The sequence below is a fragment of the Protomyctophum parallelum genome (genome assembly GCF_964188405.1).
Source record: "Protomyctophum parallelum genome assembly, chromosome: 21".
NCBI classification, from domain to species: Eukaryota; Metazoa; Chordata; class Actinopteri; order Myctophiformes; family Myctophidae; genus Protomyctophum; species Protomyctophum parallelum.
Genome location: NC_139713.1, coordinates 22757331 through 22784678, shown reverse-complemented (window position 1 = coordinate 22784678; position 27348 = coordinate 22757331). Strand labels below are relative to the sequence as shown.

The window sequence follows — 27348 nt, the reverse complement described above, 5'->3', positions numbered from 1 at the left end:
ATCTGACCTCTTTTGATTTTCCTTTGAGTGTGCACATCGTCATTGGAGTTTCTGCAACTGTCCATTGAACCTTTTAGAAGGGACAAAATAATCTCATTAAAGAGAGCACCCCTCATCTTTCTTCATATCTAAACCAGTGGTTCCCAAAGTGGGGTCCGGGGACCCCCAGGCGTCCTTGATGGAGTTCCAGGGGGTCCCCAGCTAAATGATAGTTTGGAACCAAATGGACCCCTATGGGTCTGTAACTCAGAGAGCGTACAAATGGAACCAAATGGACCCATTACACTCTCAGAGTTGAAATATACATTGGTGTCCCAGAGATAGAAATGGGTGAACTGGGGGTCCTTTGACATATATTTTCAAATAGGGGGTATTTTAGGGGGTGTAAATTTGGGGGTCCTTGAGATGAAAAGGTTTGGGAACCCCAGATCTAAAGGATGGATTCCACATCACACTGTGATACCTTGTTGTTCCTGACTGTAACATTGGTCTACTCTAAAGGATGGATTCCACATCACATTGTGATACCTTGTTGTTCCTGACTGTAACATTGGTCTTGCTGAGTTCAAAGATGGCCTCCCTGGCTCCCACGTACAGTGCATCTCTCTCCTCGCTCAGCAGCAGAGTGGAGTAGTTGAAAATCCCTGGCTCTGAAAACTCCAACAGGTCCACCTCTGAACACACAAAAAACATTAGATCATATGAGAGCAGATCTACAAGCTGGGAAAGATTAGATCACATGAGAGCAGATCTACAAGCTGGGAAAGATTAGATCACATGAGAGCAGATCTACAAGCTGGGAAAGAGATTTGGGAAAAAAGCAGTCCAGGTACAGTTGTATCCCCAGTCCGGGTTTTACTAAGAATAGAGGGTTTTGATTAAAACCAGGAAAGTTGGCAATTCATTGTCACACAAATAATTGCGATTAACGAGTATTATTATTTTTGGCGTTGGAACGTTATGAATAGAAGTCACATTTCTGTTTGTCTTTTAGGCTTCGTAATGAAAAAGTGCACAGGGTGAGGGGCAGATATGCCAACTGAATTATTATTATTATTATTTTTTTTTGCAGAAATAGCTGATCTACAAGCTTACAACGCATCAGCTTACAATCTACAGCTACAAGTGTACGCTTGTAGATCTGCTATTTCTTTTGAGTGGTGCCTCCGCTCCAATACGCAGCTATGTGCGTGCATGCGTGCGTGCGTGCGTGCATGTAAAGTGGCCAGTAGAGTACAGCACAGAGTAAAGTGGCACAAAGTACAATACAGTACGAGCCCTGGGCGTGTTCTTGGGGGTCTGGATGTTCCTGGGACCCCCCGGGGACCCCACACGTTAACTCTGTCATTTCTCAACCGTTTCGGACACAGGGTAGCTCACCAGAACTGGGCCGGCCCCCTGGGGCGCGTTCATGGGGGTCTGGATGTTCCTGGGACCCCCCGGGGACCCCACACGTTAACTCTGTCATTTCTCGAAGATTTGTTCCAAAAATAATCCAAGTACAGTACAGAGCACACTACAATACAGTGCACAGCACAGTACAGTACAGTACAGTACAGTACAGTACAGTACAGTACAGTAACTATACATGTATAGTTGCACCGCTCAGTTCACACAGGTGTGATTTTTATCTTCAACATGGAAACGATGACAATAATGACAATATAATTGCGATTATCTCAAATGATTGCGATTAGACGATTATGTAATAATTGTGCCCAGCCTTACTTGTGGGGCATGGGTCTCTGTACACTTGTGCAGCGTGTCCCATTACCGTCTCTCTGGCATATGGAAGCATCCTGTGAGTGTACCCATGTGTCACTATGTCGGGGGTGATTTACCGTTGCCCTAGCAGAGTTTGTGTTAGGCAGGCTAGCTGGCATGGGGCGTGCCAGGTGTGAGCAGGCTCAGGTTGCGGGTGCCAAGACATAAACATCACAACCATGAAAGCAAACACCCTCACTGACTGACCGAATAACTGGCTGAGTCACTCGAGAGAGAGAAGAGAAACTCAATTTTGCCTTGAGCCGAGTTACCACGGGCCGCCCGCCGCTGGGATAGTTACACGAGAGCTATTTATGTCAATGGCGGCGTACAAATAGAGCTTCCGCCCCCTGGCCATTAGGAGGCATTACTTGAGAACCTGCGATGCGACAGAGAGGCGAAGGTGTTGACCCAATGTACATGTCTGGAAATAGATGCAGAGTATAATATTTCTGTATACTGACAATCAAAAACATTCAAATTGTCTGTAACCTCAAATGAGAGCAGGCTCTTTCACATGCATAACTCTTTATTGTACGATGAACAGAGACAATAGCAGATCAAGCCACGAGCTTGTAGATTGTCTGTTTCCTCATATGTTTTATCTTTTAGGAGAAACTGCTTATTGCAGAAGGAAACAGAATTACAAATAACGCAATCTTATCTTGAATCTTCACAAGAAAAAAAAGGGGGGGGGGGGATATCTATATATTCTTTTAAAGATATTTTCATTTGTATAGTAGTAGTGGAGAGTGACAGGAAACAGGGAGAGAGACAGGGAGTGACACCAGGCGCGGGAATCGAACCCACAACATGCCGTTAGGCTGCATTAGAGCCTATATGTGGCCTGCGCCTTAACCACTAGGCCATCGGCGCCCCGGAGCAAGAGAAATATTTGACATTTTCTTTTGCCTATAATGACGTGCCCAAAATAGGGACATCAGGTCGCACGCGGTTGACCTCAAGTGAGTGTCTGAACTTTCACATCCTTCAAGTGGATTACAGTTGAATTTCATCCTCGACATACGATCCTGCATTAGTCAGTGTTCCTGTCTCTCGTGGCCACAAACCCAACTCGAGGAGGTCGTCTGCCCCATATCCGCAGAGACGTACTCCAAAATGAAAAGCCTTGGGCTACAGCCGTGGTTCTCAAAGTGGGGGTCCCTCAGGGGTCCTTCATGAGGGGGTTTCAGTGGGTCCTTTGTGGCAATGTTGGCACTGCTGGCAAACGTTGCCTACTCCTCCTGGTCTTAATGATTACCTTGGTGCTTGAAGGAGGTGCGAGGCACAGTGTGGGGTCCATGCGTGGACACCTCCAGCAGCAGGCCCAAGAAGACCCCCAGGACTCCGAAACCCATGTTGGACTCCGGAAGCTTTGGAGCCGTGAAGTTTCCCCTGCAACACACACACAGAGAGAGACCACGGTGCTTTTAACATACTGCGACTTTACACACAGAAAACATCTCCAACACAGGCACACACACGGTTTCTTTAAATGTTGGTCGTTAATTGTAGATCCGCTATTTTTGGTGAAGAGACATGGTGTATTTGTAGGCTGAAAACGTATAGAGCGTCTAAGTGATTAAACTGAAGTGATGTCGATGAATTCTAAATATTATATATTATATTATTAAGTATTCTGAGGCACCCCTGGACTTGCGTCAACCGTCGAAGGCACCCACTTTGAGAAAATCCTGGTGTACAGTTATGATGTCAATGAGACTTTTGATGGTCACAGTTTGCAAACGTGAGCGCGAGGGTGTGCGAGAGCAACGAGTCCGAAAAACAGATGGGCATGCCAGGATCAGAGAAAGGCATGATTGCGTGACGCGTCATCAAGGCTCTGAACAGAAACCAGAGCACATCCATTATGCTGCTCTGGTTCAATTTAGTCAGACCACACACATACATACACACACACCCACACACACACACACACACACACACACACACACTTCAGTTTGAATGAGATTAAGTGTGAAAATATATTTATCGTCATATTTATGCAATGACAGCACCTCAGGCATTTTAAGAGAGGAAAATTGATTCTATTGTCATGTTTTGTTGGAGCAAAAAAAAAGAGGCGGGCTCCATGGGTCTCGGGTGATGTGGATGACGCCAGCATTCCTGGTTTGCTATCATTCCTGGTAGCTATCAGGCCTGTCCTGATCTGGTTGTTGTTCTCCGTTTGCCAATTTGCGGGGCATTGTGCTCCCCCCGCCCCTTCCCACAGGCCTCTCCCGACGCAGTCGCTGCCGGATGGCCAAGATAAGGAAGCCATTAGCAAGGTTCTGTGTCATCTCTGTCAGCTTATTATCACACTGGTTCTCAATGTCGGGTTTGGGGACCACCAAGGGGTCCAAATAGACCCTTATGGCAGTGGTTCTCAAACCGAACCTTTGGTGAAGGGTTACATCCCAACATGTTTTTTTTTTATGCGTTTTTGTCTACCATTTGGATTGTTCCAGTGGACTATGTAGTTTGAACCCGACAATGCAAGCGACACGTTGCGAGTCAACACGTTGCAAGCTTGTAGATCTGCGATTTTCACTAGTTTGGGTCCCGTGCAAAAATGTAATTTATCTTTTGGGTCACAGGCTAAAAGGTTTAGGAACCACTGATATACAGCATATACAGTACTTGTCTAATCATATGTGTACTGTATCGTATATGCAGACTTTTGTTGATTTGTCATTTTTTGCCCCCTTGACCTTACAGGTCCATTTGGTTACATTTGTATACATTAACACAGGGGGATTTGTTTTTTTACTGTGCAACTTAATGGAATGCCAAGATTGAGTATTAATCTGCATGATTATGTTGCACATTGACCTGTCATGTGCAAATAGGTTACATAAAAAAGCATAATGTAAAAATATGGGACAAAAATGCACCAGGCCTTTTAAGCTTGAGTAGAATATTAAAATAAATATCTAAATCTGCCCACTCCTCAGTCCTGAATGTACCGCAATACATTTCTATTTCCGTCAAATAATCTCAACAGCAAAATGTCATGTTATCATGAGCATATTAGCCCATTTCCCACACGGACAGAAGGCAGATTGCTTCATTTCTGCTCTGTGCAAGTGCATGCATGGTATTAACAATGTAAGAGTTTTATGTTGGAAAGCCATTAACTGCCATAATTCAAGAGCATGGCTCACGTTCTTCCTTTCAATTGATCCAATCATGTGGAAGGAGGCGATTTATGAATAAAGAAGTGTCCTATACAATGCTGTCTGTGTCTGTCAATAAAGGAGTCGTTCACAATAACTCTCAAAATGACTTTTTTTCCCTCAAAATATGCTTTCAAAATCAACAATGCCTGCAGCCAGGACATATAATGCTATAATAATGGTGTAGTAGTTAAGAGTAGTAAGCACCAAGGCACATGGGGGCCAGTCGGCTTGCTGTTGTGCTTTCTTCTCCTCTCTGAGGAACAGAAAGTGATCCAGCACCAAAAGCAGGTTCTTCTGGTTTTCCAGGCAGAGAGGACAAGGTACCAGCAGCACACTCTCAATATGTTTGCCCCTTTCTTATATACTTCAAACCTTCACCAGTTTTTATAATCTAGTTTGATTACTTTTGATGCAGTAATGGTGTTTTTTATTTCTTCATTTTCTTAAAAGGTATTATTAACACAACCCCCGCAAGGATTCATTCATTATTTCACCTCGTATTACCAGGGACTTTCCCCCGTTCAACCCTTATTTTGAGTGCCAAAAATCCACGACAGGATGTTATGTCGTCTAACTAGTGTGTGAGTGAAAGTGGCCCAAGAGGTTGTGTGCAGCTGGGGTGACGCTGACAGACCTGATGCTTCCAAAACATCAACATACTGCACATGTATCAGAGTGTGGACAGGACACTCTCTCTCTCTCTCTCCCTCTGGCAGGCTGTGTGTGTGTGTGTGTGTGTGTGTGTGTGTGTGTGTGTGTGTGCGCCACAGGTTCTGTAGAAGAAAATGTATATTCATGCTAATGTTATATTATCATCAAAAAGTGTTTTGGTAACTATTTGGGGGCCCACTTGCACACTTCCTCACGGCCCACAAGTGGTCCCCGGCCCACAGGTTGAGAGCCAGCTGCCTTGTAGCCCGTTGAACTGAGGTGACTGAGAGTTTGCCTCAGAGCATGAAACCAGACACCTGAAGATATGACTAGTCTGGACAGCCAAGCTACTGAAATCATGACAGTCACAGTCAAAATGCCGGAACAAAATGGCTGTCTGCTTCATGTAAATCCATTACAACCGGGACTCTGAACCTTTTTTCATTTCAAGGATTCCCAGTTTGATATGCATTAGGCCATGGACCCCCATTTGAGATGCCAAACTACACGCCAAACTACACACACACACACACACACACACACACACACACACACACACACACACACACACACACACACACACACACACACACACACACACACACACACACACACACACACACACACACACACACACACACACACACACACACACACACACACACACACAAAGCCTAGTCTTCTTATTTATCTATATTTGCCATTAATGTCCAGCAGAGAAAGAAAGAACACCACCATTTTATAAAGTCAGACAACGTATACCATCCTCAAATACTGATTAATGACCTAGTGGCACAGATCTGGACAATTCCATCACTAAATAGGTTAGAAATAGGTTAGTAATTAGTTAACCCATGCGGGGGATAAATCACACAGTGAGACAAGTTCAGACAATCAATACAGGAGGACAACTAGCTCGAAAAGTATAATTGATTATCGATCGGTCTGGAGAATGAGAACAAATGAATTTCAGTCCCCAACACAACCTCTCCCATGCTATGCGTTTGAGGAACACCTCCGGTACTGGAATAGCAGTCAAGCAGGGGTATTCTTAGGGTTTCCACTAAACAAATCCACCGCTAATGGAATTCTACCCTAGTATCAACTGTAGCCAAGGACTCTACTCTACTTCTAAAGGGGGTCAAGTACACAAAGAGCCATTGTTTACTGTGGATGAGGACAAGCTCCCCTCCCCTCTTCATCCTATCGACATCATCTCTGCACCGTCACGAACAATGCACAGAGACAGAGGAGAGAGAGGGATTGAGAGAGAGAGAGAGAGAGAGAGAGAGAGAGCGGTGGGGGTTAAATAAAGAGAAAGACATCACTTCTTCCCTCTCACCCAGTTCTGTTCTCCAATCTTGCCAATCTAAATGCCAGGCCAGCTTTAGCTGTGGGAGCCAAACCCAGCGTTTCAAAGATCACATGGGCTCATGAGATCTGGAGCCTCCGGTCTAAAGAGCGGATCCACAGAGAGACTGTGTCAGAACCATGTCTGTTCAGGGGGAAAAACATATTCTGAATGGATGAGATTACACAGGAATATTTCACACTGATGGTGTGCTCAACGCTATTAACCACATTCAACGTGGTGATTATTTGGGCGTGTCCTTATAGTGAAATTGTGTGAAAATAGCACATTTACAACCTCGCAGTAGATCTGCTATTTTCGCTATTGGACAATTTTTTTTCCTACAAATGTTCTTGCTACTTTCTTACAATCTTTCTGCTATTTGTTAACCTAAAACATTGCGATGCCATGTGTTATGAGCTTGTAGATCAGTTACTTTTGCTATTCATCCTACGACGGAGTATAGGGCTCATGCCTCATGTGGATAAAAGTCAAATTTTCTTGTTTTGACCTTGCAAAAATCCTTTCCCCAAAAGAGGACACAAATCAAAGCTTCAAACTAGATTGCTCATTGCGCCCACTGTCTGCGCGCTCCTAATGTCCCCCCATCAATCTACCCATGGCATACACCGCCGAGACTTCTCTTTAGAGAAAAGCTTTAAAAAGTGTCAAAGTCCATGGAGAGGCACTGTTTACAGTAACATAAAAAGAGCGTGCTGGCAGCCAGCCGATGGTGCTTAGAGATTTAGGAGCGACCACACTGGCCCTGGGATATTTAAGACGGTAACCATGCTGGCATGTCTCTCTGAGCGCTTTGTGTTCCACTCTCAGCTCCTTTGGTTGCACAGGGAGGTTGACACCTGCTCGGGGCATTGGGGCTCCCAGTGCTCTCTACTGCTTGCTAACCGGGCCCAGTACAGAGGTTGGCAGACTGCCCACACAACCACAAGGGATGGTGGTGGTGGTGATGGGGGAGGAGGAAACGGGAACTGTATGGAAGCCGTGTGTGAGTGTGTGAGTGTGTGAGTGTGAGAGTGTGAGAGAGTGAGAGAGAGAGAGAGAGAGAGACGTGTGAGAAAGAGCAAAAGAGAAAGGGATCGAGATTGAGAGAGATGAACTGTAGAAATGGAAAGAGCAGTGGTTCTTGAACCTTTTCACGTCAAGGACACCCAAATTAATTTGTATTTGGCCACAGATTAGTACTTCTTATTCGTGAAAGTAGTCCGACTTGTAAATAGTGACACAAGAATAGACCATGTTTTGAATGGATGAATTTTGTCACGTTAATTTGTGATGACTGATTAGCTACAGAGCAGCAGAAGTGAATGTCTCTACTTGACGATAACTCAGTTAGCTAATAGCTACGCTACGGTATGTCACTGTTCTCAATTGGGGTCTGGGATCCACCAGGGGTCTTTGAGGGGATTCCAGGGGGTCCCCCACCCAGATAAATTATTGATTGTTGGGAAGCAAAAGGATATTGATCCTGCGTTGGAAATCGGTCCCAGATATATATATAAAAATAAGTCATGTCAAAACATGTCACGGGTTGAGGTTGAGAATCACTGATCTACCATCTGTGAATGTCCGCTGCGGTCCAGGGAAGGAGTCTGGTTGGGACGTTAGTCAATTTCCTCTGTGGTCTGTCAAAACATTCAATCAATAGGAAACCATCTGTACTCCTGGCTGAGACGAACCTCTGTCAGCACATTATGGTAATAATGTGCCTACAGCGCCGTTTCTCAACGTTGGGTTCAGGGAACACCAGGGGTCCATGTGTCGTGGATCCTTACTGCTCTGCAACTCTGAGAGGGTACAAATAGAACCAAACCAACACGAGCAAAAGTTCCACCTACGAATCCAAAGTTCCAGTAACTATGCAAAGAAAATGAAACCGGGGAAAAGGGCTATAAAGTGTCTCAACTTTGAGACGAATAAACAAGTCAACGTCTCCAAAAACGCAGTTACTGCACTTTCAGTACAGGAAGGATGGTAAATGTTCAGGTCAGCCTACGCAGGAAGGATGGTGAAGTGATTTGTGAACGTCTGGACGACATCCTTGCCAACGATATTATTGGCGAGAGTGGGCATATCCCATTAAATAATGTTCCCCATGGTGCCAAATCAATGTCTCCAAAAATGTAGTTGCTGCATTTTCAGAATTACAGAAAGGATGTTAAAGTCCAATGTTCAGGACAGCCAACAGGACGGATGGCAAGTGATTTTTGTTCATTACCAACAATATTCATGTATTAAAGCAAACTCACAAGTGATTTTTTTGTATTAGGTCAAGTCCTAACGTGCGATTTGTGAAACAGTGTGAAAGGAGACCCACACGCTAGCGCTGTCTCATAAACAATTAACAAAATGTAAAATTATGACGTTTTAGTAATATTTGCTCCCGATGTTCTACATACAGCCAACCAGGTGAAGACATCACAGATTGAGGCTTTAACCTATTATTTTATGAAATATCCGAGACTATTAAGATTTATGGAAGATGCTTTGGAACATATTGCTAGTTTGACAACTTAAAATAATCTTAAAATAATAACCAAAAATAGCCCATCTACAAGCTCTCAATGCGTTTTGACTCAGTCGTGGCGACTGAGAACTTTAATCCATATTGGAGAGACATTGGTGGGCATATCCCTTTAAATTATGTTTTAACCACCTATCACTAGTACTATTTCATACATTATCGTACGTTTTGTGTCGTGCGGCAGAAATAGAGCGAACTACAAGCTTCTAGGTCTGCAATTTGTATTTATTTTGCCCAAAACGGGTGCGGCAGGTTGAAAGTGGCCCAAGAGGTTGTGTGCAGCTGGGGTGACGCTGACAGACCTGATGCTTCCAAAACATCAACATACTGCACATGTATCAGAGTGTGGACAGGCCACTCTCTCTCTGGCAGGCTGTCTGTGTGTGTGTGTGTGTGTGTGTGTGTGTGTGTGTGTGTGTGTGTGTGTGTGTGTCAGAGAGTGAGCGAGAGAGAGAGAAAGAGAGGACCCTCATGTGAAACACAATACGGAGATCACAGAAGACGGATTTCTGTGAAGGGGCCGGGGCACATGTCTACTCCAATGCAAGTAACAGACCAATGGGGTTTGGCTACAGATGTGAGACACACACACACACACACACACACACACACACTCTCGCTCTCACACACACACAAGGCCACGCGTGCACACACACACACACACACGCACTCCTGTCATGACTTCATAGTATTGCCCACTGTGTGCATGGAATTCCACTTCTGGGACCAGACAGCTCATCTTAAAATATTCAGTGGTGGAAAAATAACTATTTTTTTACTAAAGCATCAATACTGCAATGTAGAAATACTCCGTTACAAGTAAAGGTGTAAAATTCTAAATGTACTCGAGTAAAATTATAAAAGTATTGTCATGAAAATGTACTTAAAGTACCAAAAGTTAAAGTACCATTTTATATACATTTCAGGTTTTCAAATGTATATAAACATATTTTGTAAAAATAACAGATCTACAAGCTCACAATGAGTCACATGTGGCATCGCCAACAACCGCTATGAATTTAACATTTTATGTCGAATGTCCAGACAAAAATAAGAACCAGACCAATTGTAAGTCACAAGTACTGTCATTTACTACAAGTGTCTGTGTGTAGATGAATCATTAAAAAAAGCCCCAAAAAAACACCAACGACATTGGAATAAAGTGACAGAGCAGGGCTCCCGTCCAAACCACCTGGGGTGATGGACGATAAACATCACTCTTCACTTGTCAGTGTGTGAAGCCACGGTGTCAAAGCCACACCACGTTGCATCTTCTGGTGAACATGCACTACACAACGTCCAACATTTAGCCTAGCTTACTGTCAGCCACGTGGATGAAATCATCTAAACACTGTTATTTATAAGCCGGTCTTGCAGATTAAGTAGGTAACGTTTTGGTCACTGTTGACCAGTGACAACAATAGTTGACTGAAAGTTACCTACTTAAAACTTTAATCTAACCTCGCAATTAATAAACTACGGTTTACAACGGCCCGGAGTGAAGCTATGAAATGGAAGGTTATATGGGCTGATATGTATGTCAAGTGTTGAATAGCTCTATATTCTGATTCATTGCTACAGTAAGTGTGTTTGTTCAGGGACAGGGGTATCCCTGTCTATTGAGCTCTTTAGAAATCCAAAAATACATTGACCGGTCAGGATATCCAATCAGGAGAGAGAACTCATACAGGATGAACAAGTTAATTTGGAAGTAATAAAAAATAATAATAATGAGCTCGCCATTTTTTTATTGGAACACATTGGAATCTGACACTGATAAATGGGTTCTCTCTCCTGGCATCCCCACCCGAAAAATATATATTTTCCGTTTAGAGACCCCTGTTACTGAAGAAAACACTAGCAATGATTACCATCAGAATATAGTCCTTTAACCTTTTAACCAAAAGCCTTTTAAGTTGCATAGTTCATTGCGTGATGAACAACAAATTGTATAATGTTTTTGACCATAATGATCATAATGATGATGCTCAAAAGGACATCAGTCATGAAGCTTGTAGCCTTTATATGATGCCCTTGAACACTGAATGACAGATGGCAGGAGTGTTTAATATTTAAGCTCGATTCAAACTCATCTGTTAAAATTCAAACACAAATGTCTACATCATGTGCAAATACCTGGCTGCAAAATCTGATTAAAATGTTCATCCATTTGCCAACTCTTGAGACCATACGAATCTGGTCGGTTTGGTTACGTTTGTAATGTATTGCACGCTCTCAGGAGCTAAATTAACACTGATGGGATTTTCTTTTTTACTGTGTGTTTAGTTATATTAAGAAAAAAGTAGGTAGAAGACGTCTAAAGTAGGTAAACCATAAACGACAACCAAATGTCTAAATTTGAGGAGGCGAGCGGAGAGCTTGTGTGAAGGAAACACTATACAGAGGATGTCGAATGGGAGCTCTCCTATGTAATTACCAGTTGCGGAGCCCCTGCTGAGCTAGCAAGTCGACCTAAAGTGACCACAGCAAAGGCAAATGAGGGGTCAGTTCTAGTAAAGGGTATATTTAGTCCGTGATGGAGAGGTTTTTCAAAACAACACGCCCTTCTCCTGGGTCACATGGCCCCGATGGATTTGAAAAAAAGGGGACCTATAAACACTCAGCCGAGTGAAGTAAGCTAGCAAAAAGGGATGGCATTGATGTATGTATGGCGTTCCCCTTTTTCAAGTGCCGAACATGTTTCTGTAGCCCAACATTAAAACATAATCACCATGTGCTCTTTCTTTTAATTACAAACGGCGGCAGGGGAAGGGGGGGGGGGGGGGTGGAGTTTTGCTATTGACATCTGTGAACTTGAACTAGAATGAGGTAAGCTGGTCTGGCTTGCTGGTCAACTAGACCAGGGGTTCTTAACCTTTTGGGCTTGGACCTATTGGACGTTGGCCATGTCTTGCGTTTCAGTAATATTACAGCTGTTTTAATGAGATGGTTGGGCCTGGCTTTCAAGCGTAACAGGTGGATTCAATCTTGGTTTGACTGGGATACACACAGCAACCCTGTATTTGCTTTTGACACATCAGTGGATAAGCTCATCTTGCATACATAGATTCTAAAGAAAAGTAGAAAGTATATTCTGAAAAAATATTCTTTGTGCTTTTACTGAATTAGGCCTATTTAATAGAGTAGAAATCCTACACGGTCATTAATATTCATGTCAACATTACACGCAAAGACATCCTCTGCTATAACATTATTATAATACAGTAAAAGTTTCTTGGTGGTTATAGTGCAAGAATTATCTAAGTACAAAGGTTTAGAAGATTATCAACTATCAGCGCCATTAATAAAACCTTGTTATTTCTTGAATGACATTGAACCTCTTGTGAAATCGCTGATCAGTGTGAGTGGTGCACGTTCATTGTGCACAATCAGGTATGACAAGCATTTGAAAGAGAGTCCTTCGACATTATAAAATAAAGTGGTTTACATTCATAACAAAAAGCCACAATCCTTTCACTTTCATGTGGATTCCTTGGGGCAAATTGCTTTAACCAACCCACCCTTTATACTTTGTTGAATTGTTGTACGCCAGCGTCTACACTTATAAGCTCACAACGCGTTGCAATTGAAAGTGGTTTAATTCTTTTTTATAATAATGAATAAATAAAACACTTAAAACGTATATACTTAGTTGACAAGGGTGCCACTATTTCCGTCATGTACCCCAGAATAGGGACACTAGGGCTCAAGTAGTTAAGGCCAGCCAAGCCTCTGTAGATAATGTACCATGTAAGTATTTTTGGAAACTGTGAAAGCTCAGGGGCCCCTACCCTACCCTACCCTACCGAAGGCCTGGTGTGATGTGCTGCTGGTGAATGAGAAATCATAGCGGTGCTGCACCGTGCAGTGACAGCCTACAGCAGGTGTCTCTTACACCATTAGACATTTCCCTGGGTGGAATAATGGAATGAAGAGGGTTTTTCTCCCTCTCTCTCACACACACACTCACACTCACACACTCACACGACCATTGTAAGATTTTTGTGTCGCGATGCCCATCCCAAGTTCTATGCATGTGACAGGGCCCTTTCAAAAAAATAAAAAGAAATCCACTATATATTCCCACTGTGCAAAATGTGCATTTTAACACTTCTCTCTCCTGCATTGTCTTGTGGCTGTTTTTAGCAGCCTATCGATTTCACGCCACGGTGGTGATCTTGGCCCAGAGAAGACAAATCCTGGCTGGCTGTCCGTGTGAAAAAAAGACCCATCCCCTCCTCACCCACACTGGCTGCCACAACACTTTTTAGTGTGTGCTCCTGAAGGGAGAGACACACACACACACACACACACACACACACACACACACACACACACACACACACACACACACACACACACACACACACACACACACACACACACACACACACACACACACACACACACACACACACACACACACACACACACACACACACACACACACACACACACACACACACACACACACACACACACACACACACACACACACACACACACACACACACACACCAACTAAAAGTGTGGTTGTGCTTGGGTGTTGAAAATAGCAGATCTAAAAGCTCACCGCACGTGCCATTTTCAGCATGCGACAAAGTGTAAAATCTGACATTAATTGATGACGCTATCAAGGCCCGCCAAAATATCTTACCATATTATTTAGTCGACTAGAACTAGACTAAACCTAAAACTTCTCAGATGATATTTCATTCAAAAGAATAAACTAAATCAAAGTTTGCCGTCAAATTGAAAATGAACACTGCTCTATGGTAACAATAGGTCGCCGTTGGGCAGAAACCATGTACGGCAGTGGTTACCAAACTTTTAAGCATGTGACCAAAAAGAGACATTTGGACCCCAAATAAAAGCAAATCTACAAGCTCACAACGCGCTGCGAACTTGCGATGCGTCACGTTGTAAAGTAAAGGGATATTCACCCGCGACCTACAAAAATGGATCCCTGAACCAGTGGGAATCAGTGATGTAGGCCTACTGTATGTAGCAGTCACATTTCAGGAAATGTGGGGAAAGAAATATGTAGTATTTACTGAAAACTCTTAATACTTTTCTACAAATTTGTAGATCGGCTATTTTCGTACTTTTGCACGTCACTCTTGTTAAAGTACGATGTTCGGAGCTTAATAAGACATTAGAAAAAGGAGAGACGATCCGGGCACTCAAAGTTAACGAGAGGAGGATTCTTGCCCTGATGAAGACCAGTTAATGGTCGAAACATGTTGGCAGTTGCCTTTTTAATTTAATAAAGGCTTTCCTCCTCTTTTTAACTTTGAGCGCCCGGATCGTCTCTCTTTTTTCTACGCCTTGATCCCGCTTCATCCGTGTGAGTACCCCTTTACTGGCGTCACCTTTTTATATCTCCGTTGAGCACCTGGTTTTTCCCTCTTTTTGTGATCATGGGACGGAATGGCCGACCTTTACTTCCGGTTTAAACGACAGACAACAAGAGCTCAAGAGATCTGCCCACGTCGCACATTTCACCTATCGCCCCCTATGGTAACCAGCGTTGAGAGTTCAATGTGTAAATATGAAGTAGTGCATCAACTCACGCAAAAAAACTATACAAATTATTGTATTGTTAAAGAACATTTTTGACAAAAAAAAACATTTGCAATTTTCCCAAAATATGCCCCGCAATGGGGACACTGACGTTAAAGTAGTTACATTTATGATATCATACAGTTATCAAAAACAATAAATGCCGTTATGATTGGGGTGTTGGTTTCAAACACAAAGCAAGGTCAAGGTCACAGCTGGAGCAGGTGAACCACAAGGCCACTGGACACCCAGTGACGTGGCAGCAACTTACTCACAACATGTCACACTGAAAGTGGAGAAAGGGGTTAAAGAGACCACAACTCAAAGAAAGAAAAGTAAAAACATCTCAGATTTGTCTTTTTTCCAATCAACGGAGAAAAATAGTTATAGTTAGTTATTTTTGGAAAGCAAAGCCAGAGGAGATCACTGCAACTTCACCCAGGTGACGGTCATGCATGGTGGGATTTTTTTTTTTTTTTTGAGCACTAGTTCTTAACGTTCGGGGCCTGGAGCACCTGGGGTCCAAATTGGCTGTTAAAGGTCCATTTGGGTCCAACACTAAGTTAAATAAAGCACAGAGAATTTGGAGATTGGGGTTCCAGAATAGTTACTTGAATGACGACTTTTCTTATCCCCCCCCCCCCCCCCCCCCCCGTTTCATATCCATTATCCCAACATGGACCCACCAATCTACACCGTTAAAAATCCTCTGCGTTCATTTAATTCTGAGCGCACAAATGGAACCGAACGAAAAGGACTGCCGGTTCCATTTGTACACTCTTGAGTTACAGACCTGTAAGGATCCAATTCCGGACCTTTGTGGTCCCCAGACCCAGCGTTGACCAACCAATGCCTGAAGAGAGGTGATTACAGGAGGAGGGGGGGTTGGGGGTAAAAAGCATGCGGGCCAGGCAGCATGCATGTGCATGTGGCAGCATGCAAGGCCGCGGGCAGCGCAGTACGCCAGGCGTTTGTAGCGATAGGGGGAGGGGGGGAGCAGGGTGGAGGGGGTGGTAGTTATCTGACCTGTGGCTCGTCAACGAGCTGCGACGTTCTCCCTCTGGACAGAATTATAAAATCCTCAAGCTGGGGCAGAGGGGTGAGAAAGACAAGACAGGTCAGAGACACCGTAGTTGTGTGTGTGTGTGTGTGTGTGTGTGTCAATAGGCATTGCCTGTATAATGAAGTCATCCAGGATTATCAACATATCAGCACACGCAGCATAATGAAACTTCAAAACAGACTTGCAAAATCATCTCCATCTTGCTCTCTGAATAAGGATGTATTATTACTGAGGAACCTTACGAAGCCTTTTCATAAATCATACTTTTGTCCTCACTATGGGAAAGAAGTCATTTCTATCTAGATCTCTAGGCTCTACTGTGTCTCAGAGGTGGACTGTGGATGGTTAAGAAATGTGATCGTTTCAAACAACCTTTATCATATTTTTTTTTATCATTATTGATATGCCTTCCACAGCATGCTAAGTTATTTAGTTTCCAGTAAGAGAAATGCTGTAGTTTCCATTAACATGGAAATCCCCACCAATGAGGTCATTGGTTGGCAGGTTTCTGAACTGTCCGCAGTCCTCCTCTGAGACGCAGAGCGAGTAGACAGAAATGGTGCCATCTTAGAATGAGCATATGATGAAGTGAGTTTGCTTTTTTGTGAACGTTTTTGAAGTGTTTTGAAATAAATATTAAAAACAAAATGTAGGAAACAAAATAAAAAGGAACCCATAAAAATGTGTCCACGACACAGTTCCTACCCAATGTTTGGGAAACAGTGCTCCATAGCCAGGGGTGCACATTATTATTTTGGGCTAGTACTCAAAGGCGCACCTGGCCATGTAGTTTGGTGCGCACAGCGCAATGCAGGTTCCATGTTTAATTCCAGTGTGTGTAACCTACATTGTTTAAGTGACAGATAGTTATCATATTATGGTCGCTAACGTGGTTTACAGCTGAGCTCACCATAACTTTCCGTTTTAAAAACTGTCATCGTAGCTTGTAGACTTCCTGTCCTTTGACTTCCTCATCAAAATAAGAGCCACTTGTAATGATTAGTCAACACAAGCAGGTCTACTGCATAACCCGCGTTCCTTGCTATTTAATCCAATATTCTACACTGCCTAGATTGTTTTATTACCTTTGGAGCATACGCCGAAGTATTTGCAGCTTTCAACCACGAAAATCCGGCGAAATATAGTCTGATCGTTTTTGTTGGGTTTTTTTATTTAATTTTGAATATGCAAGACGAGACACAAAAGACAAACAAGGCATACAATAAAACAAAAACATCAACAGAAAAAACAGAATAAAAAAAACAAAATAGGTCATGGGATGTACAGCAACAACAATACATATTACATACTTTTGGAATCCTTACATTCATTGACAACAGGAAAGACACAGCCCATATTCACTCCATATCAGCCCCCCCCCCAGCTAAAACTCCATTTCTGATCGTTTGTTTTTGATGAGAAAAACGATACGAGAACAGCCTCCACAGCGTGTTGTAGTCCAAACAAGCCCCCCGTTCACTTGCATTAATCTTATTTCCTTGGCCCTATACCACCGCTGGCCCCGGAAGTTTGATTTCGTCATAATAGCACGACGGCCTCGTCACCAGGTCCGTGACAAATACGCTATTTATTTTTCATTATTTTAAAACAGCGAATTAAATGCATTAAACAAATAGCGGGTTTAGCGTATTAAGCAGAGCTGATCGTTGGATTAAACAATTCAAGGCCGGCAAAGTGCCAGTCTACACTAGCTATGACGTCAACATCTCATTTGAGTGCCTTTTGAGTGCCTGTCAGCATCTAAATTCTTGTCTCTCAGCTGTTGGTGCGCAATGCCTTTGATGTACCACGCAGCAAACGTTTTGACGACGCATGCGCACTTGTGTGCACCGCAGCACCGCTGTCCATAGTATAGCTTGTACTGCAAACACACCACTCCTCCCGCGCCCCACCACATCCCCCGTCAAAGAAAGTTGTCAAAGGATCATGAATCATGGATTGTATGCTCTACCACGGTCTAATAGTGTTTTACAAGCAAGTCTCAGGTGAAAGAATAAACAGGTCTGAGTGTGACCACCACCTGTAGTTATTGTAAAGCACTGCCCATTCTCACTTGGTTCCATTACATCCGAGACCTCTGCTAAGATGGGTCTGTGGTTTTGCATCATCTACCCACTTTCTTGCATACGTAGAAAAAAAAGTAAATTTTTTTGAGTGGTGCAAACACTCCAAGGAACAGCAATGTCCATGTTCATCTATGTGACGTTAATGAGCACCAGTATGACTGAGTACCAGTAGGGGCGCTGTTGTGCCAGAAACAGAGAGAGAGAGAGAGAGAGACAGTCCTGCACTGTTGCCTGCTAATGAGAGAGAGAGAGGGAGAGGGAGAGAGAGGGGAGTTGCACCACTCAGTTCACACGGGTGTGATTTTCTTCTAAAAGATCGACTTTCTTTTTAAGAATTTAATTTGCAGATAAACAAATCATACAGGAAAGAAAGGGCAGGAAAATAAAGGAACCGCTATGGAGAGTCGAGACAGATGGCTGCTTCACTATGCACAGCAACTTGCTTCCCTGCCTGAGCAAAATGAAAACACTTGCAAAAGCTGAATACATTCAGCCAACACAACAGCACAGGCTGTATTCAAACACTGCCCCTTAATCCAAATAGCCCCGTCAGAAGAGTGCTCACTTCACCTTCCTTTGAAAAGGGCTTTGCTGTGCATTCAAATTAACTGCTGCAAAATGGTTTACAAATTAACCCGGAGGAACACAGACAGAACCATTGCCAACTAAGTTCCAACCATCGCAAACGACATCCATCCATTCAATCCATTTTAAGTCTCTCGCTATGCAAGATTGTTATAAAGATAAGGAGTTTTTCTTTAGCTACATTCATACAGCAGATCCAGCAATAGTGGCGTAAAGATCATCTGTCATTAACATCAGCTATGCTTTTTTAACCACCACAACCCCAGCGCCCCTATTCTAGGGGAGAACATTCCACAAAAATAGACGATCTACAAGCGAGCTATTTTTGGCAAAGACGTTTGGTATAGACTATAATGTGAAACCCTGGCGGACCTTGTCAGATATTTTTTTTTAAACAAATATATAAGTTAAAAGTTCCAAGACTCACATTATAACGGAATATAATTTCAGTTCCTCTCTCCCGTTCTCTTGTTTAATCACATTCTCTCGCACTATCTCATGCGCACATACATAGCATAGCCTATGCATTTATTTAACAAAATACCGACAAAAGATTTATGTATGGATTGTTAGACTAGGGCTATTCATTTAGGGTAACCAATTCAAATCTGTTGCACTTGCCTCTGTAAGGTGAGGATTAACTTGTCGCCAATTTTCTCACCATATTTTATTTATTCTAAAAGACAGACCCAAACACTCATCACTCTTGTGCGTGAGAAAGCGAGAAAGTGCAAGAGAGACAACAACATGTTGATGTGTAATGTTACAATAGTGAATCCGTGCGAGCAAGTGTTTTGGTGATCAGAAATGCATTGGAGGAGAAATAGAAGAGAGGCAGGGAGCGGTTCAAGGTAGAAACCTTAGACGTCACGCCCGTCTCTCGCCCTGCCGGCTGTCCCGTGTACGCAGACGTTGATTTGGCTCTGTGACTACCTTTAGCTGCAGGCTCAACAACAATGCCCCCTCCCCCTTCTCCCCACAATCTGTGCCCATGACTTTTATACAGATCAGCAGGGCGGAATAGCAGCGCCACATTCCCACTTTGAACTGGCTGTGTAAAAGGGTATTCATTTTGTGGACACCCGAGGCTATGCAACAAAGATGCTCCTGGCTAAGTATGCAACAGAGATCATTATCCCGAATGCGGAATCAACCGAATTCCCTGGCGTCTGCTTGGTAATGCAACCCACTGTTAACAAAGAACAATCAACAAATCAGTAAGTTATGCAGAGAGGATTCTACAGACCAAGGGAATGAATAACCAATTGAAATGCAATAAGATTAAAATTAAAGCCACAATTTGTGTATACATGAATGTGGAAGATCTATTGCTCCAAGTTTGAAATGTGTGATAGTGTGACAGAAGTATGACAATGAAACTGGAAACGCTTGGGCCGAAAGGCCTCGGGGGAGCAATTATTAATATCAAAATAACATATTGCATTTCTGTTGAGTGCATAGATTCAAATTTACGGTAAGATGGGATTAGTGTCGGTTTTCAGGTCATCCATTGCCAATGATGCTGCCGTCTGCTAGCATCAAGGTCAAGAGGCATGTGGCCGTCTGTAGACACTTCCAGACAGTCAAAACAAAGCCAGCGCGGACCACAACAGAGACGGATGGATGCTTCTCTGTTCTCTCTGACTAATCCCTGACACCCCTTCAGCAGGGATGGAAAAGGTACTCTATTGTTTTACTTAAGTAAAAGTATCAATAAAACCCTGCAATATAGAAGTAAAAGTCTTGAATTTCAAAATGCACTCCTCATTGTGCAGAAATCACATTTCAAGTTTTGAAACGTATCACTATCTAGGATCTATTCTACAAGATCACAATGTATCACCATCTAGGATCTACAAGATCACAATGTATCACTATCTAGGATCTACAAGATCACAATGTGTTGCATCTCTTTGTAACAATAATCCAAATCTACAAAGCAACCAGTAACTAAAGATTTCAAATAAATGCAGTGGGGTAAAAGTACCGGATCAGAGATGTAGTGGAGTAGGATTATATGTATTGGAAATACTCAAGTAAAGTACAAACACCTTAAAATTGTACTCAAGTACAGTACTTGAGTATATATATATATATAGTTAGTTACTTTCCACCACATGCATATTGTATGCATATTATGCATACAAAGCACAGGCACGATGAAGACACACACACACACATCACTGGACCCTTCCCCATGTCTTCCTCCGCCATGCGGCATAAATTGAGCACGGGGACATGTGACAATAGCACAAGACGGATGAGTCGCAGGTTACAGGTCACATCCCCCTTGACATCTTAAGGAAGCATTTTGACTAGGCGTCCCTCCGTTCCCACAAAAACCCTGTGACAGCCGATACTAGTACGTGCACCACAAAACCCAGGCTGACAGGGCACACCCTCAGATGTCTCCATTCCATTCAGGACGTCCTCCTCGAGTGGGTGTCGAGTCGCCAAAACCAGGAGCCCCGTGGAAACCCCCCGCGTCAACGCCCTCCGATGACACCGTGGTCTGAAGGAGAGGGGAACGGAGAGGAAGTGGCAATGTCACGGGGGGGGGTCCGGGCCGGGGGGCTCCGTTAATTGATAAGTGAACCTGAATAAGGAGCGGCCGATGCAAGCCGGGTCTTTTCAGGCCGGAACAAACAGGCCCTACTTCAGGACCACAGCACATGGTAAACATAGTGACAGGAGGGGCTATACAGCTCACTTCACCGTGACACCTGATTTACTCTATTTGATAAAGCAGGGCTAAAAGCAGTAAGTAAATGTCCCATCTCTATATACTCGCTAGCACACACGCTGCTGTTATTAATCATCTTTACGCTTTCTGCTTAAGAATGACAAGCCTAATATGACCAACCAAGGGTGAAAATAAGCAAGGACAACACAAGGTAATACATCAAATGCATAGAAATAGTCTAGTCTTGAGACTATACTATGCACGTTCCTACCCTGCCCTGACTGATTTGCTGCATGTGGTGTTTTTATTTGTTTTTATTTATTTTATGTTCTTATATTAAATTTTGTTCTCTGCCATTGTTCTATCATTTTAACTACTTGTGTTTTATTGTATTTTATTTTTGTGTCCTGCCCTGTGAAGCACTTTGAGCTGCACTTATGTATGAAAAGTGCTATACAAATAAAGTTTATTATTATTATTATTATTATACACACACTATAGAATGCTATAGAAAGCCAGGTCAATAATGACCTGGCACCTAACTACATAACATGCTATCTACATTACATATTTTTACTTTTGCATAAGCCTGCAAGCTCGTCGAGGATAGGGCAAGTGACAAGACATAGGTTGAGCTCACTCGAGCCTCAGCAGGCCGTTTCTTAACATGGGGTCCGCTGTCCACCAAGGGGTCTTGAGGGGGTCCCCAGATTGACATTTAGGAACCATACAGGTCTGTAAGCTCTGAAAGTTACATTTACACTAAGGACTTTTAGTAGATTCGGAATAGATCAGGAATAAAAAACTAAAAACATATCAAATCTGGTCCGTGGCCTAAAATGCATATCAAACTGGGGGGCCTTGGAATGTGAAAGGTTGAGAATCACTGAACTAGACATTTTAGACAACACTTGTAGCAGGCTTAATCCTAATCGAGCCAAACCTCTCCTCTCAGCGGTGCAGCTTAAAAAGGCCAACTGAGAGAGATGTCGTGGGCAGGGCCACAGAGTCGAGCTCAGTCAGACCTCGGGATAATCAGCAAGTCGGGACAGTTGACATTTTCGCTCGGTGAAAGGTTGAGAGGCCTTGGCCTGCTTCTATATGAGGCTGTGTGTGTATCCCCACACACACCCGACACTGACATTGAGCCTCACACGCGGGACTCTGTGGCCGTCACAGATACACACCGGCGCAGAATGAGGAAGGCTACACTCATCTATCTTCCAGTAAAAAGACCCCTCCTCCTCCTCCTCCTCCCCATCCATAGACAGAGCATACCCATGGGCGCAGTCACGCTACTTTACACCCCAACTCTCTTGACATGGCTGTCTGTCAGCATGTGGCACCCAGAGCGGGGGAGGGGAGGGAAATGGCAGGGAATGAGGAGAGAAAGAGACAGGGGTAGGAGGGGTGGATATTTGAGAGTGGGGGTTGACAAAGCGATGGAGGACGAGCGAGTAGAACAGTAGTGGTGCTTCTCAAACTTTGTCATGTCCCCAAGGAGTCAAGGACCCCAAATTAATATGCATTTGGCCACGGAGGGGACTCCCATCTGAAAAGATTTTGTGCCAGGGACCCTCATAAAAGGTTTGCGTTGTTAAAATGTTTCAAACATATTCCACATTTCTTTAAAAATAAATAAATAAATCAAGATTCTTAGAAGAAGTTGAAGTGGTTAAACCGATTTTGATATATATATATATATATATATATATATATATATATATATATTTTTTTTTGCTGGGGATCTGTCGCCCAGAACACGATCGGTTTGAGAAACAATTTAGGCATTTAGCAGATGCTCTTAATCCAGAGCGATTTATATTAAGCAAGAACAACACATGGTAATACATCAAATACATAGAAATAGATCATAGGATCAAAAGCAAACATCTGTCCAACAGTAGAATATACACTATAGAGTACTATGTGCTACATAATATGCCATCTAAATTACATTTAGTTTAGCCTTTGCGTACGAAACATTGGAGTAGAAAGAAATCAGGTAAAAAACACAAAATCACAGGTAAACTTCCTGGCAGTTGCTGAACGGGCTGATGGAACTTATTCCATCAGCTCGTCAAACTGAAACAAGGTTCATTGTTCACACAGTGACAGTGTGTGTTAGAGCTTTCCAAACACATGCTTTCATTTTAATTTAGACATTGACCGTCGGTATCCAAGCCTGTCAAGAGAGAGAGTGTGTGTGTGTGTGTGTGTGTGTGTGTGTGTTGATGGGGGAAAGTAGACCCTTTAAGCAGTTACCATTACTTTTAAGAGTGTGCAGCCGAGCTGTGTGCATGCAAGGTCACTCAGTGAGAGAGATTTCTATATAGCGTCTGAGAGCAGAGTGACACGTCAGAATTCTCCAGGACAGACTAACCCTCTGGCCTGCGCTTCGCGGGGCCCCACCGATCTGCGGACTGATATGAATCTGAATTCGTGATGTAACATGTCGTATTTGCTTTCATATATGTCTTTGCTGTTCATATGTATATCACATGACCATTCAATTTGGGATAATTGTGGGCAATCAATAAATGCCAGATCTTGTGAATCCATCATTTTAAGTGTACAGCCTGTTTATTGGACTATTAGATAACCCTCTCACAGGATGGCGCATCAGTGTGTGTGTGTGCATGTCCCTGCATGCGCGCATATGAGTTTTCTCCTATTTTGTTATGAAAAGGAGAACATCTATCCAGCTTTTTAAATGAGTATTTTGTATGGCATCACGACATTCTCCATTCTCTCAAGACAGTTATTTTGGAGGGAAAATCACCTTAATCCTTCTGCCCTACATTCACCATTAGTGCCCTAAAGTAAACCACACAACAGAGAGCGAGAGAGAGAGACAGAGTGTGAGAGAGAAAGAGAGAGAGAGAGAGAGAGAGAGAGAGAGCAGGCAAGAAAGACAGAACTATGTGAAATTATGTTAATTCGCTTCATGATTGCGGGGTGCATGGTGTACAAGTTGTGTATGCACACGCACACCCCCACACCCCCACACCTCCACACCTCCACACACACACACCCACACCCACACCCACACGGATTATGCAGGCTTGAATTTCAACAGAAAGAATTCTGGTCTGTATAAGTATTAGAGGGCAAAGCTGGCTTTAGAAACCTTCTACAACAGAGAGCATCCCACAACAATAGGACAGTGTTCTTACAATACGACAAATAGTAAATCCCTGTGATTTCTAACAGCTCACGCACAATGTTTAAACTTTATATGCACACCTGGCAGCTCAGCTAAATTCAGCCACCAACTGAATGGCAGCATTTGGACATACATAATTATCTTAAACAACTACTGGACATATATAGACACAGGTGCCACCTTGTACAACGTAACCGCTTGATCGCATATCAAATAGCAAAAATACTATAGCTCATCTACACAAGCTTCATCTACCGGTACATGTGTCGGGATGTCTGCCAGATAAAATTAGGTTTACAATACATACATTTTTAAATTGTGTGATATTATCAAAACATACATAACAAACAGTCTAGTTGCGCACGCACACGCACACACCCCCCCACGTGTATCTGCAAATATGAATCAGAATGCACGCATCTTCAACAATGTCTAAGATGATAACCCCAAAGGGCAAATGTTTGCTCATGAGAATGTTTGATCAAAATGAGCTGTGTGTCCAAAAGAAATTAAAGAGAGCCCTGTCCTCCCTGTATAAATCTTAAGTAGTTCCACATGGGACGGGGTCTTTTGTCTGTGGTCATTATTAGGGTGGGGTGAGCTGGGAGGGGTTGGTTGGGGGGGTGACCATGTCTTCCCAAACTTCCCTCACTTCCTTTTGGCACAACATTTGTCATTCTTCTCTCGCTGAGCGACAATCGGTCCACAACACTGACCAGCATCTATCTAGCAAAAAGGGACAGACAATGAAGTGCCCCCGACCGACCCCTTCCGTTGCTGGGATACCTTTGATCCGACGGGGGCAGCTTGTCAACAGCATCATTTACTAAAGCCTGATTTATGCTTCGGCGACCAATGTGTCGCGCAACCCGTCGCTCGACAAATATACGATTCTCTTAACTGAAAAACACTTTATGTTGAAGGTACGTTTATTTTTGTCGAGCGACAAACATGACACACTTAATACTCTTTTATGGCTGAAACATAAACGAGGCATTCGAAACTAACCTAACTGACCACCTAAACACGGCTCTTCTCACATGGATGAATACAGAGACTCTGTAAAAAATATGTATGGGTCCCTTTATGTTTTTATTTTTTATTGTTATTTTTTAAACAGCTAATGTTTTCATGAATTATAATACAAATTGCAATGTTTTTTTCCCAGTAATTTCATGAATAAATCAAAGACATTCCATAAATTACTGATTACTGTTGATGAAAGCTCACAATGCGGCGCAAAGCGACGCGTTGTGAGCTTGTAGATCTGCTATTTTCACTACTTCCTGCCTGGGTCCTAGGCAAACAACTAATTTCTCTTTTGGGTCACAAGATAAAACGTCTGGGAACCACTGCTCTAAAAGACATCTCACAGCTGCTTCTCAAAGGGAAGTTCCCCCTCCACATTTTTCTCATTAGACCCTCTGCCCTACATCCGAGTCATTAGTCTTAAGCTTTTTGGCTCCTTAAACTTGTTATGCTTCCTCAAGGCTGAAGTCATAAAAGTTCATAATTTGCCAGATCCTTTCTGGGCAAACGTAACACTACTCTCCTCCACGAACCTGGTTTGAACAGAGTTTAACAGGGAGGACGCCCCGTGGGTCTTACTGTGAATGTTACATAAAACGATGGCGTGCTGAGCCTGTGCCGTTATTCAATATCCTCCACTGTAGCGGCGGCCAAAACCGCACTGCGTGCCTTTCAAGGGTTAATGTGTCTCACTCTCCAACAACAGGTGCAGCTGTGGTGCGTGCGCTCGCGTGCGCCCGTGCGTGTGTTCAGAGTAAGATATGAGGCTGAATGCGTATAATCGAGGGCACACTGCAATCTGAATGTAAAGGTGAAGCTTTACACTTGTTAACCCATTCTGACCCGAGATCAGATTCTAAAAATGTCTTCTACATCCTGACAGTTTTCTGAAAAAGCTGTTTCCATGTCAGTCGTTCTTCGATTTTTCAAAAATAGCAGACCTACAAGCTCTGCTATGAGCTTGTAGATCTGCTATTTTTCAATAGCTAAAACATAATGCTAACACCAAAAGGGGTTCCCGCCCAGAATGGGTTTTAAACATCTGGCTGGAAACAGCACTTTACACACACAAAGACACAGACAAAACGTGCAGTCTAGTCTCCCACAATTGACAATTGTAGTACGTTTCCTCTGCAAATTAGTAAAATATAAAAAAGTCCTCATTTCCCCACTAGTAAACCAAATTAGTCGAAGCCCATCTAGCTATAGCTGCTTTGCTGAAATAGAAATACATTCAAATACATTTTTCTGAACAATGTCGTTATTTGTGGAATACCTGGCAGAAAATACGGAATTGTCTGGCTTTTTAACCAACGTCTGCTTGGAAACTTCACTTTACACCCACGCACACGCCTCCGTGGCAGGTAAAAAGCCACAGTGGCAGGCCAAAAGCAGACATTCTCCAGGCCCGGCAGTCGGTCTATGGTGTCGGTATAGGCCAATCAGAGGCAGGCGGGGCATTACCATGCCTTTTCTATGCTCGGACGTAGAATAGATATATAGGCTTTAAATGACTGGATTTCATCATCAGGAAAGCAACGTCCAACGAGCACCAGAAGCAATGAGTGAACATACCAGCAAAGGAATGCAAATCAGGCCTGATGCAAATGGCATACGTCTTCAGGGACAAGACAGACGCAGTCTTTATACAACCAACCCCCCCACCATAGGACACTTATTTTCTGT

At 43.2% G+C, this 27348-nt stretch overlaps 1 protein-coding gene across 5 annotated transcripts in view; it reads right to left on the bottom strand.

Annotated features, from left to right (window-relative positions):
* sema4d (sema domain, immunoglobulin domain (Ig), transmembrane domain (TM) and short cytoplasmic domain, (semaphorin) 4D) overlaps nucleotides 1–27348 on the bottom strand; it is a 58518-nt gene that overhangs the window by 16882 nt on the left and 14288 nt on the right. For 4 of the 5 annotated variants that reach the window (XR_014571027.1, XM_083794416.1, XM_083794414.1 and 1 more), the window contains exons 3-5: nucleotides 3026–3159; nucleotides 529–674; nucleotides 8–70 (exon numbers count right to left, since the gene is read on the bottom strand). Coding sequence is in view for 4 of the 5 variants with exons in the window: in XM_083794416.1 (XP_083650542.1) it covers nucleotides 8–70; nucleotides 529–674; nucleotides 3026–3159 (343 nt within the window). In the remaining variant the exon portion in view is untranslated. Of the gene's footprint in view, nucleotides 1–7; nucleotides 71–528; nucleotides 675–3025; nucleotides 3160–16075; nucleotides 16136–27348 lie in introns of all 5 variants that reach the window. The other variant, XM_083794415.1, reaches the window with a different exon arrangement.